General features: G+C 39.8%; 1 protein-coding gene across 1 annotated transcript in view; it reads left to right on the top strand.

Annotated features, from left to right (window-relative positions):
• LOC126469530 (uncharacterized) overlaps nt 1-18093 on the top strand; it is a 33432-nt gene that overhangs the window by 1176 nt on the left and 14163 nt on the right. The window contains exon 2 of the mRNA XM_050096650.1: nt 9726-9831. Coding sequence (XP_049952607.1) covers nt 9726-9831 — 106 coding nt within the window. The remainder of the gene's footprint in view (nt 1-9725; nt 9832-18093) is intronic.

Genomic DNA, 18093 nt, shown 5'->3' with positions numbered 1-18093 from the left:
TGTCCCTTTTACAGCAGGTAGTTATTTCCAATAAAAGGATAAATAAGTTTACTAGCAACTGTTGCAGTTACTGATACCTAAGTTGCATATAGAATGAAAGTTTTTATTTGTATTTAATATTGTGATTTTATTTAAGGTGTTTTTTTTGTCATTATGTTTACAAACCATTTTAATTACCACCACTGAGGGAAATGGGTTCCACCGTAATTATTTTTCCAAAGGTGTACGGTTTGCTTCACCATTCGTGTTACCTTTGTTGCTAAATGCTGTCATATTTTGGCCATATCTTTCTCGGGCATATGCCCTAGTTTACAATAATTGCACCCCAAAGATAGCGTGCTTATGTTTAGGTTTTAAAATGAAAGTCGCGGTGTCCTACAGAGCAAGCTGGTGCAGTGGTTACCACACTTGACTCACATTTGAGAGAACGGCAGTTCAAGCCTGCGTCCGGCCATCCTGATTTACATTTTCCATGATTTCCCTAAATTGCTTCAGGCAAATGCCATGATGGTTCCTTTGAAAGGGCATGATTGACTCCCGTCCCCATCCTTCCCCAATCCGATGGGACCGATGCGATGACCTCGCTGTTTGGTCGCCTCCCTGAAATAAACCAACTCTGTCCTTCCTTTTTCATTGAATCCCGTTTAAGGAAAGTCAGGGTTTTGTATTTACTTGGAGATTTACCCTTACATCCTTGACCTGAAAGCCACTGACGTCTTTTTGGACATCAGATACATCATTCTGTTTGTGCATTATGACAATGATTGCGCTGTATGCCACATCCCTCTGACATGTTTTATACCATCCTCTACTGCTAGTGCTGCCACCTGCAGTGTGAGTGGCTATTGCAAGTTGATGTCAAACATAGGTAGTGGCCACATTAATATGACTGGACTGTGTATTTTCCAATGTTTAATTTCCTTCATGTCAACAGTTCTGCTGCCTTTTCAGAAACGTAATGCACAGAAGTGTGCCTTTCTCTCCACTTGTAATATAGCTCCTGTCACAGCTCCCTGAATGGGACAGTAAATTTCATAAGGGTAGTGAATACAAAATGTTACGATGATAATATTGGCTTCATTATTTATCCACTACTTCCAAAAAACGCAATTCCTCACAACATATACAACCACTGTGGTCAACTGTACACCATCATCCTCGTAAAACAAACTCACCTCAACTGTGTATTTCTCAGTGCTTTGAACACTGAACTCAATGAGTGTTTGGAAGAGACATATTGCTCTGGTGCTGCTGTAACTTTAGTGACTTTTTGCCTGAGATGCTGGAACTTCTGTTGTATTAGCTTTATCAGTTGTTTTTTCAGTTTGTACAAAAGACGTGCAGTGAAAAAGGAGTTTATCTAGGATTCATGTGCTGTGACATCAGATGTATCAGCAGTCATTCAGCACTGTCAACAGCCGCTTCTCCATGGGATGTACAAAGGAAGTGCCAATATAACACAAAATAGTAAACTTCTTTGCTGAAAGTTATGTTGGCTGTGTATCGCTGTTTGAAATTTTGACTAGCCCCATAGAGAATATTTCCACCACTGTAAGATTAGGAAATATATTTTTTGAGATTCTGAAGTATTTTTGATTAAAAGCATGAACGGCTCATTTACCATGTTGCAGATAATAGATACTACTGCATAAAGACACAATGTTGCTTAACATTGTTCCCAAAATATCAAAAAGTTCTTTACAGATTTTCTTCAGATTTTTACACGATACTGTAATAAAAATTAAAGTGGATGTAAGCTATAAATTTCTTAAACAGCAGTGTTCAGGTCTCCTTTAAAACACTGAGAAAGAAAACATCCATTCATTTCAAGAGACTTCAATACCCTATCAAGTTTTGTTTGCAGGAAGAATGAACAAGGCTCAAGTTTAGCGAGAAGGGGAGGGGTCAGAAGATTAGGACATGTATCTAACTCCCATAAATATTTAGCAATTGTGAAGTATTGCTGGTTTAACTGCTCGGATAAAATAGGTTTTGAGTTTTGATTGGTAACTATGTTACTGCTGTGTAAATGGTGATTTGTTAAAGACTCCAGTGCCTGTACTCTGCATCTCTCTGAAGAGCGATTTAGTTATGTCAGTCTGGAGACAGTTCAGCAATATCAGTCTGGAGAGCACAAATGCTCTTTCAAACATTCTCAGCTTTTTTGTCACTTTAAAAAAGGAACTTTGCTTCTTTCCCATAAAACAGTAGATAAGAAATTTGGCTACATTGACTCTCCTGGTGCATTAACTGATTATATTCTTCTTGGGTCTGTAGTCAAATCATGCAATAATCTGAACACACTATTTCAGGATTCCACCTGGCCACCATGTTCAGGTGAAAACACTCCATGCTAATTTTTTGTCCATTTTAAGTACATACCACAGTTTTATCGTTGTTTATACAGATGGATCTCAGCAAGAGAATGCTCTCAATTGTTCTGCTGTTTTCCTTGATGGGGTTTTTGAAGTGCATCTTCCAAAACAATTTACAAATGATGTGGAATTACATGGCATTCTGATAGCATTAGAGGAGATTCAGAGACATCACTGTAAAAGGTTTCTTGTCTGTTCTGACTCTCTTAGTGCACTGTAAGCATTTCACCAAATGTATCCAGTAGACCCACTAATTCAGCTCATCCATGACTCCTTAAAGCAGCTTCAACACAGAGACAAGGAGGTGATCTTTTGCTGGATACCTGGCCACATTGGAATATATGGCAATGACATGGCCAACAAAGGTGCCAAGGAAACGTGTTGGGATAGTGCCATCCATCAATTCCCATCCAGTTGCTTGTCATCATCTCATTTTCTGACAGATGTATCATGCATCAATGGGAGACTGAATGGTTGCAGATGACAAATAACAAACTGCGGTCACTCAGATCAACCACAAAGGTGTGGTGGACTATATATCAATCTCACTGCTGGAAGGAGATTTTGCTTACCAGACTGTGCATCAGGCATAGCTTTTTAACACATGGCTTCCTCCTCCGGTGGGAAGAACCACCAATCTGTGATATACTGATATTAAGGCAGCCCTCATTGTCGCTGGAGATATGCCCATCATCCTCACAGATACTCATTTGTGTTACAAGGGTGGTGAAATTTTGTGAACTGCCAAGTCTCGTCCGTAAACTGGTGGGAGATGGTGACAGTCTTTAATGTATTATAAACTGGTCCGCATGTGGGGACAGCCTTCGTCTCAACCCATGAGATTTGCTTGCTGACTTTTCATCATGGCACTAACGACCATGATGTCGAGCACCCAATAATAATAATAATAATAATCTGGTATTTTCTGCCAGTCGTAAAAGGCGAAGAAAAAAAACAAACCACTAATAGGGCTAACCCCCCTTTTAGTGTGATTATTTGGTTCAGGACAGAACTAATGAATCCTCGGACAAGCGCTGTCATGGTCGAGGACGACGCTTGAACCCTATGCCCGTCCACAATGATAACGACACTGCTAGCCACACGGAAGATGATTTAAATCCAAATAGAGGTGTTTTGCAGGGTATGCTTCCTGCAACCACTCTAGAAGGAAAACAAAGACAGAGGATGAGATGGTCAGATGAAGTTAAGAGACACCTCATGTTCTGTTATTACCAAGCAACAAACTTAGGAACCAACACAACTGGATACAGATCACAAGTATACAGAACATTTATTACCAGATACCCAGAATTAAAATTTTTAACAGAACAAGGACTAGCTGATCAGATCAGTGTTGATCAGATCCTTGTAATAATAAAAAATAACAGGATACCCCAGTCAGAATTAGAAAACATCAAACAACAAGTACAACAAATACTGAAACAAAATAATGTGCAATCAGGAGAAGAAAATACAGTAATGGACTCAAACATCCCGGAGCAAACAAACAAAGAACAACATGCATCAATTAAACAATCAGAGAAAAACAAAATCTTAAGACAGCCACCAGAACAAGCACAAATAGAAAACAAAGTGACACACATGTTAGATATAAAAGAAAAATTTCAGCTGACATATAAATAATACAAAGACACAAATACAGACATTAGACCATTCTTGCACAGACCACCAAATAACCCACAAGTCGAAACAACTATCAACACAATCGTACAAAAAAATATGGAAGAGTTCCAACTACTGGTTTATATAGGAGCACTCACTACACTAAATATACACACTAGGCAGGGATCAGAACCAACCAACACACAGAAGAAACCCACAAAACCAGCATGGCAACACAGGCTACAGATCAGAATAGAAAAACTGAGAAAAGACATCGGACAGCTTACACAATGCATAAGAAATGAAATGTCAGGGGAAAAAAACGAAAAAGGTTAGGTAAAATCTCACAACAAGAGGCTATAGAGCAATTAGATGAAAAGAAGCAGAAAGTACAAGCATTGGCCAAACGACTTAGAAGACACAAAATAGTGAAAATAGAAGGAAACAAAACCAAACATTCAACACAAACCAAAAGAAATTTTACCAGACAATAGATAACACACACATTAAAATAGACAATCCACCAAGCATAACAGACATGGAACACTTCTGGAGCAACATATGGTCAAACCCGGTACAACATAACAGGCATGCACGGTGGATACAAGCGGAAACACACATAACAGACCATACCACGGATGCCTGAAGTGATAATTTTGCAACATGAAGTCACCCAAACAATTAATTCTATGCACAATTGGAAAGCCCCTTGAAAAGATAAAATACCAAATTTCTGGCTAAAGAAGTTCACCTCACCACATTAACATCTAACTAAATTAACAGTTACATTGCAGACCCATACACATTCCCTGATGCACTTACACATGGAATAACTTATCTGAACTTAAAGATCAAGCAGACACAGCAAACCCAGCTAAATATCGCCCCATAACATGCCTACCAACAATATACAAAATATTAACTTCAGTCATTACACAGAAATTAATAACACATACAACACAGAACAAAATTATAAATGAAGAACAAAAAGGCTGTTGCATAGGAGCACGAGGATGTAAAGAGCAACTGATAATAGATGCAGAGGTGACATATCAAGCTAAAACTAAACAAAGGTCGCTACGCATACATTGATTACCAAAAAGCTTTTGATAGTGTACCCCACTACAAATATTGGAAATATACAAATATAAAAAGAAGAAATTAACACAACTAATCGAAATATCCATAGCCAATACAACAAATATACAAAAGAAAATAGGAGAAAAAATTGAAAAATACATCCAACTGGCTGAGGAAGTCAAGGACATGTGGCATCAGGATATAGTTGACATTATACCAATTATACTATCAACTACAGGAGTCATACCACACAATATCCACCAGTACATCAATGCAATACAGCTACATCCAAACATTATATATATATATATATATATATATATATATATATATATATATATATATATATATATACACACACAACTACAGAAATCTGTAATTATTGATACATGTTCAATCACCCAAAAATTCCTAAATGCAATATAACATATACCGTACAGTTAAAAGGAAGTCACACTTGATCAAGGTCCGCGTCACTTTCCATTTTTGACCAGACATAACGTCTGAGAAAAGAAAGAAAAAAATAATAATAATCATCTATGCTAATATCGCTGGAACTGATTCATACCATGAATGGTGGCCCTTTCCTACACTGCAGAAGACCAACAGCATGTGTACAAAAAGTGTTGCAACTGTCCCTTAGCCCATATGAATGTACAGCACCCCACTGGTGAAAGCTGGCAAAAATGAGGACTCGCTGTCAATACATTTTGCTGGCTGAGTCAGTTTGTTACTGTGCATGTAGGATGGTGGGTTCTCTGACGTATCCTGGGGGCCTGTCTTTAGAAATAACAATAATTTTAGAAAGATATATATCAACAGAATGTATTCATCCACTACCTAAGACTAGAGTGCTCTTTAGCTCAATAAAAGGTGTTGTAGGATTGAGAAAACCCAGTATTTACAAACCTCTTGCCATAGTGGGAAAATCGTAAATTGGCTGTATAATTTATATCATTCAACACAGATGGGCTGAACACCATTGCCAAACATGTTTGATGCAGCCTTGCTAATCTGTGGTGGCAGAGCACTGTCTTTAAACATTCTGTGTCCCTCAGTACGGTGACACAAATGGTTGCCGCCTGTGTCTCTCTTTTGGGACTGTGTTTTAACCTATTGAAATTAGACTGGCAGAAAGCATTATGAAGGTTAGCCTTGATGTAAGATTTCGAAGCCATTTTACATAACTTTAAATAACAATGGTCAAGAATGTATTGACAGTGGTACTCGACAGCGATTCATCATTTTTGCCAGCTTCACCACGGGGGCATTGCACATTCACTTCTGTTAGGGCACAGCAGTGACGATTGCTGACACACATGCTGTTGGTCTTCTGAGGCATATGAGGGCAGCCATTCATGGTAGCAATCAAGAGATTAGCATACAGTGTTACCAGCTGAAGATGGCAGCTAGGTGCACTGCTGTCTGTTGTGCCATTTTTCCATTGATACCAGCTGAAGAGTTCATTTGAGCGTGGCGAGAAAGAGTATAGGGATTATTTTTGCATCATTAAATTTCCACATTCCTAGTCTTTTTCCAAACACACTATTTTTTTTTTTTTTTTTTTGCATCACATACACGTTATAGTTTTCACTAGATATAGATTGGGTGTCTCAAATGTTTATAACGGGTCGCAGGACAAAGAATCCAATGAAATTTTTTTAAGTGCTTTATCTGAAAACTACCTTGAGCAGTTAAACAGAGAACCGACTCATGGTGATAACATATTAGACCTTCTGGTGACAAACAGACCTGAACAATTTGAAACAGTTAACGCAGAACAGGGAATCAGCAATCATGAAGTAGTTATAGCATCGGTAATATTAAAAAAGGTAGGAAGATTTTTCTGTTTAGCAAAAGTGACAAAAAGCAGGTTTCAGAGTACTTGACGATTCAACACAGAAGTTTTATAGTTTTATCTCAAGTACAGATAGAGTTGAGGATCAGTGGACAAAGTTCAAAGCCATCGTACAATTTGCATCAGGTGAGTATGTGCCATGCAAGATTGTAAGAGATGACAAACGGCCACCGTGGTACAACAACAGAGTTAGAAAACTGCTACGGACGCAAAGGGAACTTCACAGCAAACATAAACATAGTCAAAGCCTTGCAGACAAATAGAAATTACACGGAGTGCAATGTAGTGTGAATAGGGCTATGCGCGAGGTGTTCAACAAATTCGAAAGTAAAGTTCTATGTTCTGACTTGGCAGAAAATCCTAAGAAATTTTGGTCTTACATCAAAGCGGTAGGTGGATCAAAACAAAATGTTCAGGCACTCTCTGACCAAAATGGTACTGAAACAGAGGATGGCAGACTAAAGGCTGAAATACTAAATGTCTTTTTCCAAAGCTGTTTTACAGAAGAAGACTGCACTGTAGTTTCTTCTCTAGATTGTTGCACAGATGACAAAATGGTAGATATGGAAATAGATGACAGAGGGATAGAAAAACAATTAAAATTGCTCAAAAGAGGAAAGGCTGCTGGACCTGATGGGGTACCAGTTCGGTTTTACACAGGGTACATGAAGGAACTTGCCCCCCCCCCCCCCCCCTTCTTGCAGCTGTGTACTGTAGGTCTCTAGAAGAGCGTAGAGTATAATGACTTTCCTACAGACTAGAAATCTACTCTGTAGGAATCAGCATGGGTTTTGAAAAAGGTGATTGTGTGAAACCCAGCTCACACTATTCATCCAGGAGATTCAGATGGCCATAGACACGGGTTCGCAGGTACATGCCATGTTTCTTGACTTCCGCAAGGCACTAGATACAGTTCCCCACAGTTGTTCAGTGAACAATGTAAGAGCATATGGACTATCAGACCAGTTGTGTGATTGGATTGAAGAGTTCCTAGATAACAGAACGCAGCATGTCATTCTCAATGGAGAGAAGCCTTCCGAAGTAAGTGATTTCAGGTGTGCCGCAGGGGAGTGTCGTAGGACTGTTGCTATTCACAATATATAAAAATGACCTTGTGGATAACATCGGAAGTTCCCTGAGGCTTTTTGCGGATGATGCTGTAGTATATTGAGAGGTTGCAAGAATAGAAAATTTTACTGAAATGCAGGAGGATCTGCAACATATTGACGCATGGTGCAGGGAATGGAATTCAATCTCAATGTAGACAAGTGTAATGTGCTGCGAATACATAGAAAGATAGAGCCCTTACTATTTAGCTACAATATAACATGTCAGCAACTGGAAGCAGTTAATTCCATAAATTATCAGTGAGTAGGCATTAGGAGTGGTTTAAAATGGAATGACCATATAAAATTAATCGTCGGTAAATCAGATGCCAGACTGAGATTCATTGGAAGAATCCTAAGGAAATGCAGTCCAAAAACAAAGGAAATAGGTTGCAGTACAGTTGTTCGCCCACTGCTTGAATACTGCTGACCGGTGTGGGCTGCGTACCAGATAGGGTTGATAGAAGAGATAGAGAAGATCCAACGGAGAGCAGCATGCGTTGTTACAGGATCATTTAGTAATCGCGAAAGCGTTACGGAGATGATAGATAAACTCCATTGGAAGACTCTGCAAGAGAGACGCTCAGTAGCTCGGTACGGGCTTTTGTTGAAGTTTCGAGAACATACCTTCACTGAGGAGTCAAGAAGTATATTGCTCCCTCCTATGTATATCTCGCGAAGAGACCATGAGGATAAAATCAGAGAGGTTAGAGCCCACACAGAGGCATACCGACAATCTTTCTTTCCACGAACGATAGAAACCGGTTTTTGCATCTGAATGTTTAATTTTAAGTATCATAATAGACACATTTATTCCGTTGTTTCTTCTTATGAAAGACCTAGTCTAGTGACAGTACCACCTTTTCCTTCCGGGGTCCTGATGTAATGTATTGTCACATTTATAGAAACTTAAATCCTTTATAACATTTTATGCGCTTTTTTTATCACAAGCTGAAGCAATTCACTAATTTTTATCAGAACTGTTTATTTTTAGGACATTTTGGGAGTGATCCTTGAATCTGAGCAAGTACCTTGCCTAAAGCTTGTTGAGATTTGTATGATTTGGAGACTCAGTGTTGGAACACTAATTTTTATTTAAAACATGGGGAACATTAATTTTTATTTAAAACATGGGGAACACTAATTTTTATTTAAAACATGGGCTTTCTTCAGTATCTGCTGCTTTTTAACTATAATCACTTGATTTGTTTAATGCTTCTTACCACTTCTTAATTACAGTATAAATTAGGCAGGCAGATCAGAATTCCAATATTTCCATTTAGAGTGGTTTTTAAGGGTTGCTGTGTAGTGTTAAGGAACAAATGTTACTGTAATTTCAGTATATAGAATCACAGGAAAGCAACTGCTGTACATTTCTTATGCAAATTTGTCTGCTAGAACAGCTCATTGAAGGAAAAATTTTGTAAATGTGAGAGTTTGAGCAGAAAAGGCTTGGGCATCTCGTTAGCTGTGGTTGTGTACCAATGAAGTTACAAATTTCATGTATCCTAGATCCTAATCAAGATATTAGTAAAGTGACATTACGGGATAATTTTCTGTTCATGGTATGTAAATCATAATTACTCAAAATTCAGAAATGCCTGTTAACAATGTAAGGGATTTTAATTTTTTTCATAACAAGTTACCCATGCCACTCATTCATCTTTGTATTATCTGTTGCAGGTTGCTCCAGATGCAACTCTTCAATCCCTTAAACAAGCTATTTCTGAAACCAGTGGCATACCAGCTGCTAATCAGAGGATAATTTTCAGGGGTGTCGCAATATTTGGTAAGTAAACATAAATACATGAAAGAAGTAAAAATCTTTGTAATTGTGCATGCAGAATGGTAGCTTTTCAAAGCAAGTGAAAAGTGTCGATTCATTTACGTCAGTGAACTGTTCGATGAACTGTTTCACAGCTCAGAGATTCTGCTGTGTTTCATTATTTGATAATTATAGTGAAAAATACGGGTGGGTAGATTCCAGCAGGCTCGGTATTAGAATCTCTGAAAAATCATTTCAGATAGTTTCCGGATTTTTGTCTTTGATTTATAGCTGGAGAGAGCATATTTTCTGTGTCTGTGCCTGTACCCACTCTTCAGCTATAGGTTGCTATTAACTGTGACCCTAAGGCTAACATATATGTGGTTTGGGGGCCCTACAAGAGCTTTGTGCTTTTTGCTTACATGTAAACTTTTTTCATCAAATTACTTTAATATGGGAATACTGTCAAGAGTGGACATGATTTCAATGCATGTAGGTGTGTTATTTCTTCTAAACCATGTCATGTAAATGCTAGGGTGCTTCCTTAAGGACACTGTGCTTTATCTTACTAGTTAATGCCTCTCATTTTAGATAGGTGTTACTGGATTAGATATTATTTACATACACACACACACATACATACATGCATACATGGTGTGATGTCCAAATTTGAAGGATTTATTAGGAAAACAAAATAGGCAAACAGTTCGAAAAAAAAAGAGCTGCTAATTTTCCAAACAGGATCACTGAGTGAAATAGAGCAATTTGCAGCAAGTCAAAAAACATTTCTTCTACAGATTAATACAAGATGTAGCAAAAGTCTGTCACAACATTGTAACTGTTGCCTGTTTGATGCCATTTTCACGGCCATAGTGCTGTTGCTAGTAAGCGCCATGCATTTCTTCTGGAAACTTTTCTTTTAAATCAATTTGCCCAGCACTTCGGGATGTGTTGAAGAGGACATGTTCCATCCTGTGACAAAATTTTGTTGTGGGTGAAAAACTTCAGAGAAACAGTTAAGGGGTAAAATCTGTGAAAGGGTCATCCATCAATCAGAACATTAGAAAGGATTGCGAAAGTATGACATTGGACATTATTAAATATTAGGCAGCTCATAAGCATGTCCGCTATGTGTGTGTCTGATAACTGTCAGAGGTTACTGCTTCATTATTGCCCTTACATTATGGCTGAGGTTTAGCAACTGAAGACTCAAGATTGCAAAAGATTTGTAATATTTTTAGAACAAATTCTGGAAGTGATGACTGATGACGTGATTCTCAGTATGACTGAAAAGGGTTTTGCCAATTACGTGGTTAACAACCAAAACTTATGTTATTGCCCATACATTGTGCACCTGAAAAGCTCATTGAATGGTCAAAAAAAAAAAAAGAAGAAGAAGGAAACAAGAGTTACAAACTGCTCTTACTGGCCTTCAAAGTAATCACCATTAGCTACAACACACTTCCGATATCAGTTGTAAAGCTGTTGGCAACGATCAGCAAACCCTTCTTGTAGAATCACTTAAAGCACTGTGATCATATGTTGTTCGATATCCGCATCATTACAGATGATGAGACCTGGTGCTACCAGTGCGCTCTAAATTAAAAGTTACAGTCAGTGACATGGTGTTTGTCTTCCCCACCTCTTGTTGCTAGAAAATCATGATAGATGAAGCTCTTGCTGTTGCATAATTTGATCTTAATCTTGGATTTTGTCAGCCAACTTCCTCTAGGAGGCAACCGAATATGGTTCCAATAATACAGCTTTACTGTTGTAAAGTTTCAATGAATTCTTTTAGCATTATATTTAGTGGTTGCCTAATTTCTCACAATTGACATTTCTTGACCACCATGTTTATCAGGTCTCATCCTGAAATTGAGGGTGTAGATCAATAAAGCACATGCACTGGATGATCTTAAAGGAGCTTCCATACCAAATTTTGTTGGGGGCGTGTGTAGACTTTTTCTATGACACTTAAATGGCATGTGTACCCCAGTATGATGTATCAATAATCATATAGAAATTTGGTGAATAAGTGAGGAGGTATTTTGTAGCACCCTTCACAGATCAGCAGAAGTATGTTACGGTATGCATTTTAAAGTGATAATATAATTCTTAGGCTAATGTAGCTATGTATCAAATGAAAACAGCTTAGAGTGCTTGCTTGCACAGATGGCATTCCTATGCTTTAGGTGTAAGGAAGTCTAATACTTAACAGGATTTAAGTTCAATGGTTAAAAAAAAGTAAAGTTGTCAGCAGAAAGGTTGGTTTGAACACAGTGCTTCATTAGGCATTGCTGCATTCAAGATAGTATACTCTTGCCTTGCTCAGATCACTGGACTGACTTTCACAGCCATTTATAGGAGGACCTACGGTTTAATGTGGGTTCATAATCGTGGAACAGTTTGGCTGTTTTCAAATTAACAAAACTTGCAAGAGGTGATACAGAGGTATAAGTGATGGATAAAAAGATTAGGACTGACTGGAATTTGAACCCTGAACCTGAAGAAATGTAATCTAAGCACACCACTGAGCCCCCAAGCCACATGTTACATGATAGTCGAGTATCAGTAGGTTTTCTGAAGAAATGCTTCCGTGGAATGCCAGGAATTTGTCATTTAGGGACTACTGTACTGTAGGCTCCTCTGAATAAAGCCCTCTAAATCCTGTTAAGTTACCTGCTTCTCAAACATGAAAATTACAAATGAAAATTTCATTTTAACATTGTTTTTGCTGTTGTCTTTAGTCAAAAGACTGATTTGATACAGCACAAGTTTGTTTTGAACAGTAATGCTGCTGACAAGATGACTCTTCTATATAAGTAATAGTATATACATTTGACAATGCTGGCGCTGATTTTGTGTTTAGCATTTGATGATGCCACAATGGCTCCAGTATATTAGGACATGTTTTTATGAAACGTAGACTGAAGCTGATAGTCTGATGACAAAAAATTTGTGACCATAGACACAAAGTAAAGGAAATTTACTGCTCTCAATGCTAGTTTATCTTGAGCAAGCTTACTGTCTCTGATTAATTACTGCAGGCTGCATTTATTTGAACCTGCTTGCTGTAGTCATACCTTGTCCTCCCTCTGATATTTCTGCCCCCCCCCCCCCCCCCCGCCCACTTTACTTTCCTCTAAAACCAAATTGACTATTCTTGATGACCATTTAGTCATCCGTCCTTTATCTGGTTGTGCCACAAATGCCCCCCCCCCCTCCCTCCCCTGTTTGATTCAGTACCTCCTCATTAGTCATATGATCTACCCATCTAATCTTCATCATTCTTAAAGAGCACCACATGTCAGTAGCTTGTATTCCCTTTTTGTCAGAACTTTTTATTATCAGTGTTTTACTTCCATACCTGGCTACACTAAATACCTTCAGAAAAGATTTCTTGTCACATAAGTTTATCTTCAATGTTAACAAATTCCTCCTTCAGAAATAAGTTCCTTTCTATTGTCAGTATGCATTTTATATGCTCTCTACTGTGGCAGTCAGTTGATTCGCTGTTCAAATAGCAGAACTTGTCTGCTACTTTCTCATTTCATATTCCAATTCTTTCAGTATCAGCTGATTTAATTCCACTATATTCCAGTACCCTTGTTTTAATTTTGTTGATGCCCTCCTTATAACCTTTCTCAAGACAATATCCATTCTGTTCCACTTGTCTTCAGTCATTTGCTGAGTTAATTACAGTATCATCAGCTAACATCAATTTCTATTTCTTCTTCGTGAACTGGAATTTGTTCTCCAAATTTTTATTTGATTTCCTTCACTGCTTGCTGAACATAGAGAGTGAAGAAAACTGTGGACAGGCTGCAACCCTGTCTCACTCCCTTCTCAACTGTAGCTTCCCTTTCGTGTTCTCTGACTGCAATCTGATTTATTTACAAGCTATGTATAACCTTTACGTCCCAGTATTTTATTCCTGGTGGCTGCAAAATTCCCTTTTAACTTAGTTTTCCTTGTGCTTTTAATGTGACAATATTTCCATACCCCAATCTCTGCAAGTGGGCACAGTCAAGTGCAAATTTGCCTCAAGAACACTTCAGGCAGCTGGCCTCTACATTTCTGTGAAGAGCTTGAAGTTCTTAACTGCAATGCCTTCTCCCAGCTCAAAGTTTCCATTCTGTGAAAAGTGAAGTGTGGGGAAGTGCTCCCATTGATACCACAAAGTGGAGAAATCTGCTTGCATCACATAATTAATAGTACTGTTATGGGACAGATCTTACATTGTAATAGTGATGATAAAGTAATAATGTGATGTTGTGTATACTTTATCGTTACTTTTGAAAGAAAACACGTCAGTGTTGTGTGACTGTTTGGAAACTCTTGATTCTTCAAGGTCTATTCTTTGCATTCATACTCCGTGTGCGTCTCCCCCCCCCCCCCCCCCCCCCCCCGTCTCTCTCTCTCTCTCTCTCTCTCTCTCTCTCTCTCTCTCTCTTCACATTCCCTTAGTCTCTTAGTTACTGTTTGTTGCCAGTAGAACTTCCTGCTCTGTTCAGAATTTCTAAAACATTTTGTTGAAAAGTATGTAATCCCATAAGTTGCTTGTACTAAAATTAAAAATGTTAAGCTATTAGCTACCTGGAGGTTCGTTTGACATTAAATGTTTTTCTAGAAGTGGTCTTCAGAACTGACTGTGTAATATGAGATCAGGTGTGTGGTGTAACTTTTCTTCCCTTACATGGCGCATTCCTAGAGATGAAAGTCAAATTATATAAAATCCTAAGACCAGCCATGTTTGCAACTCTGGACATTTGGGTGGTGTTGGACATACCTGCAGCATCAGCCATAGTAATTATCATAAGTAGTGCAGGCATTGCTAAAAATAACCACTCTGATAATGGGCAAAATGAAAAAATACAGTGTTAGATCTGTGCTTCACAAATAGTTGAGAAGTGCATGCTAGGAGATGCTGTTAGTTCTGATCTTTTGTTCATGGTTCTCTCTGTTCTTGTCTTGCATCGTGTGATTAGGGAAAATGAGTGCCAGTCTCTGTACTAAGTGTTGATCCTCTGGAGAGTTTCCTGCCTATAACTAAAACTTCGTGGTGTTCCCTGTATACATCCTCACTGTCAGTGAACAGCCTAATGGAGCTTCAGACATTACCCAGTTGATAGTGAATTTATATTCAAGCAGTATGTCCCTATAAGGTCCAATGCACACAAGAGTGGCATGGCATGGATGTGTGGCAGTCATGGCACTGGTTAAGGGCTGCCCTCTTATTAACAAATGGGACATCACACACAAGAGTCGCATGGCGGCAGCACATCCCTTCATCAGCTGCACCAAGTCAGTTTGCAGCCATGAGTGGTGTTTCAAAGTGATGCGTGGTGGAGGCATCACAGTCTCCAGTATTGGACCAGATGTAGCACTGTGCAGTTTGACAGATGAGAATGAATTTAATGCTGGCTACCACTTGTGAATTTGTCATACCTAGCTGAAAGCATTAAACAGGTTTATCTGAGGAAATCAGTTATCAGAAACATTTTACCTCAGTGCTTGTCATGAGTAAAGCATGTAAGCCGTCATCTGGAACAAATAAAATTTTGTGCATCTGAGTGCTTAGTAAACACAATAGCTGTTCTGAAAGTAAATGAGGATGAGGATGTTTCTGGAAGTATGTGGAAAGGCAGACTTCAATGTATCTTGGAGATGGCTGTTGCCTTAATTGTCCATTTTAATGTTGTACAAGGGCTGTGCCAAAAGTTTTTAGCAGCCTGTAAACCGTAAGGCGGAGGATAATGGGATTGTTTTCATTCGAAAGAGCAATGTTTTTCAACCTTGGGACGTGCGCGCGCAGCCCCTGGCTAGCGGTCATCCCCCCACAGTGCGGTAAGAAAGCACAGGCAGTGCTGAGTCATACGGTGCAGGATGAAGCTGTCGCCCCGCAACTTTTGCGCCATGATTTTTTACAATTATAAAAAGGGTTTAAGAGCCGAAGAATGCCATTCTTCTTTGCTGCATGTTTTTGGTGAAGCTTCCCCTTCTGGGGCCACAGTTGGAAATTGGTTTCTCAAGTTTTCGAGGGGTCGGCATCAGTTGAACATGAACCTCATCCTGGTGGGCCAGCAACAGCTGTGACTCCTGAAAACATTGGTGCTGTGAAGAAAATGATCAAAGAAGATCCACATCTTACATTTTTCGACATTGAAGGGACCCTAAATATTGGATCAACAGCAGTGCAGACCATCGTTCATAGTCACTTAGGCCTTACTAAGAGATGTGCCCATGTACATTCCCTGACAGAAAGCCAAAAGGAGGCGAGAGTGGACTGGTGTCATTTCATGCTTGAAAAATTCAGTGGAGGGAAGTGTCAAGACACCTACAATATCGTCACAGGTGATGAAATGTAGGTCTACCATTATGACCCCGAAATGAAGAGACAGTCTTCTGTGTGGTGCTTTCCAGGGGAGGAACCACCCACAAAAGTTAAACGGCATCAGAGCTCTGGAAAAAAGATGGTGGCAACTTTTTCATAAAGATCGGGCATCTCACCTCTGTGACCTTGGACACATGTCGTACAGTCAATGCTGAATGGTACGTGAAAGATTGTCTTCCAAAAGTCATTGCCACATGGAAGTCACAGCAACCGAAGTCCAAGAGTGGGCACCTTCTGCTGCATCACGACAATGCATCTGCGCACAGGGCTGCCAGAACGATGGATTTTCTGGAGAAGGAAAAAGTGGGAGTGTTAGCCCATCCCCCATACTCACCTGACCTGGCCCGCTGTGACTTCTTTCTGTTCCCTAAGACTAAGGAAAAAATTAAAGGGCAGCGGTTTTCATCAGACGAAGAGGCCATTGCAGCGTATGGGAGTGCACTGACATCCCAAAAGAAGCTTGGACTGACACGTTTTCTAAGTGGTTTCAGAGAATGGAAAAATGTATGCACGCTAATGGAGAGTATTTTTAAAAGTTGTAAACCTTTTTTTGCAAATAAATTTTTTTTTTCACACATTCTGCTAAAAACTTTCAGCATAGCCCTCGTATTGTGGTGTTGACACACAGACATGGAAATTATCCCATCACAAATCTGAATAATGTTGCGTAAAATGTGAGTACTTAGAATTATACCATCAACTTACAGAGGGCTGTAACACAGTTTTGTGTGTGTAGTTCCTATTTTTTATATTAAAGCACCAAATAGATTTTTCTGATTTTTGTCCTCTTAAAAACTTGGTACTGAGTATTTGTTGCTTGTTTGTAAACAGATTCATTGACACCGATTCCTTTAAATTTGTTCAAAGGGGTCCCTCTTACCTGTCACTGAATGGAAATCAGGTCCGCGTTCACCTCGGCCTCAGCTCGCTCCCAAAAGAGGTCACCCCCGGTTCGGTCTACCACTCCCGTTTTTTGGAACTTCGTTCGAAGTTCAAAAACATGACTTTCATTTATACAGATGGCTCTAAGACCAATGACGGGGTCGGGTGTTCCTTTATTGTCGGGGCACAAAGTTTCCAATACCGGCTCCATGGCCATTGTTCGGTCTTCACAGCTGAGCTCTTTGCCCTCTACCAGGCTGTTCTTTACATCTGCCGCCACCGACATTCTGCTTATGTCATCTGCTCAGATTCCCTGAGCGCCATCCAGAGCCTCAGTGATCCGTACCCGGTTCACCCTTTCGTACACCGGATCCAACGCTCTCTTCAGCAGCTGGTGGACGTCGGTACGCCGGTTAGCTTTATGTGGGTTCCTGGCCATGTCGGTATCCCTGGGAACGAAGCTGCAGATGCCGCGGCCAAGGCTGCGGTCCTCCAGCCTCGGACAGCTTCTTGTTGTGTCCCTTCGTCCGATTTTAGCAGGGTCATTTGTCGGCGCGTTGTGTCGCTGTGGCATGCCGATTGGGCTGCACTTACCGACAACAAGCTTCGGGCCTTAAAACCTCTTCCCGTGGCTTGGACGTCCTCCTCACGCCCTTCTCGGCGGGAGGAGGTCGTTTTAGCAAGGTTAAGAATTGGACACTGCCGGTTCAGCCATCGCCATCTGCTGACGGCTGCGCCGGCGCCGTTCTGCCCATGTGGGCACTTGCTGACGGTTAGACACATTTTAATGTCCTGTCCTGATCTTAACACACTGCGCCTCGATCTTAACCTGCCTAATACTTTCGATGCCATTTTAGCGGATGACCCACGAGCAGCTGCTCGTGTTCTTTGTTTTATCAATTTGACACACCTCGCTAAGGACATTTGATGATGTTTTTTAATCCTATGCCTGTCAGTCTGTCTTTTATTGTGTTTTCCCTTTTAGTTGTTGTGGTCAACTTGTGCCTCGC

This window comes from Schistocerca serialis, chromosome 3, assembly GCF_023864345.2.
Source record: "Schistocerca serialis cubense isolate TAMUIC-IGC-003099 chromosome 3, iqSchSeri2.2, whole genome shotgun sequence".
In the NCBI taxonomy this organism is placed as follows: Eukaryota; Metazoa; Arthropoda; class Insecta; order Orthoptera; family Acrididae; genus Schistocerca; species Schistocerca serialis.
Note: the sequence above shows the minus strand (reverse complement) of the source record. Positions and strands in the feature narration are given on the sequence as shown.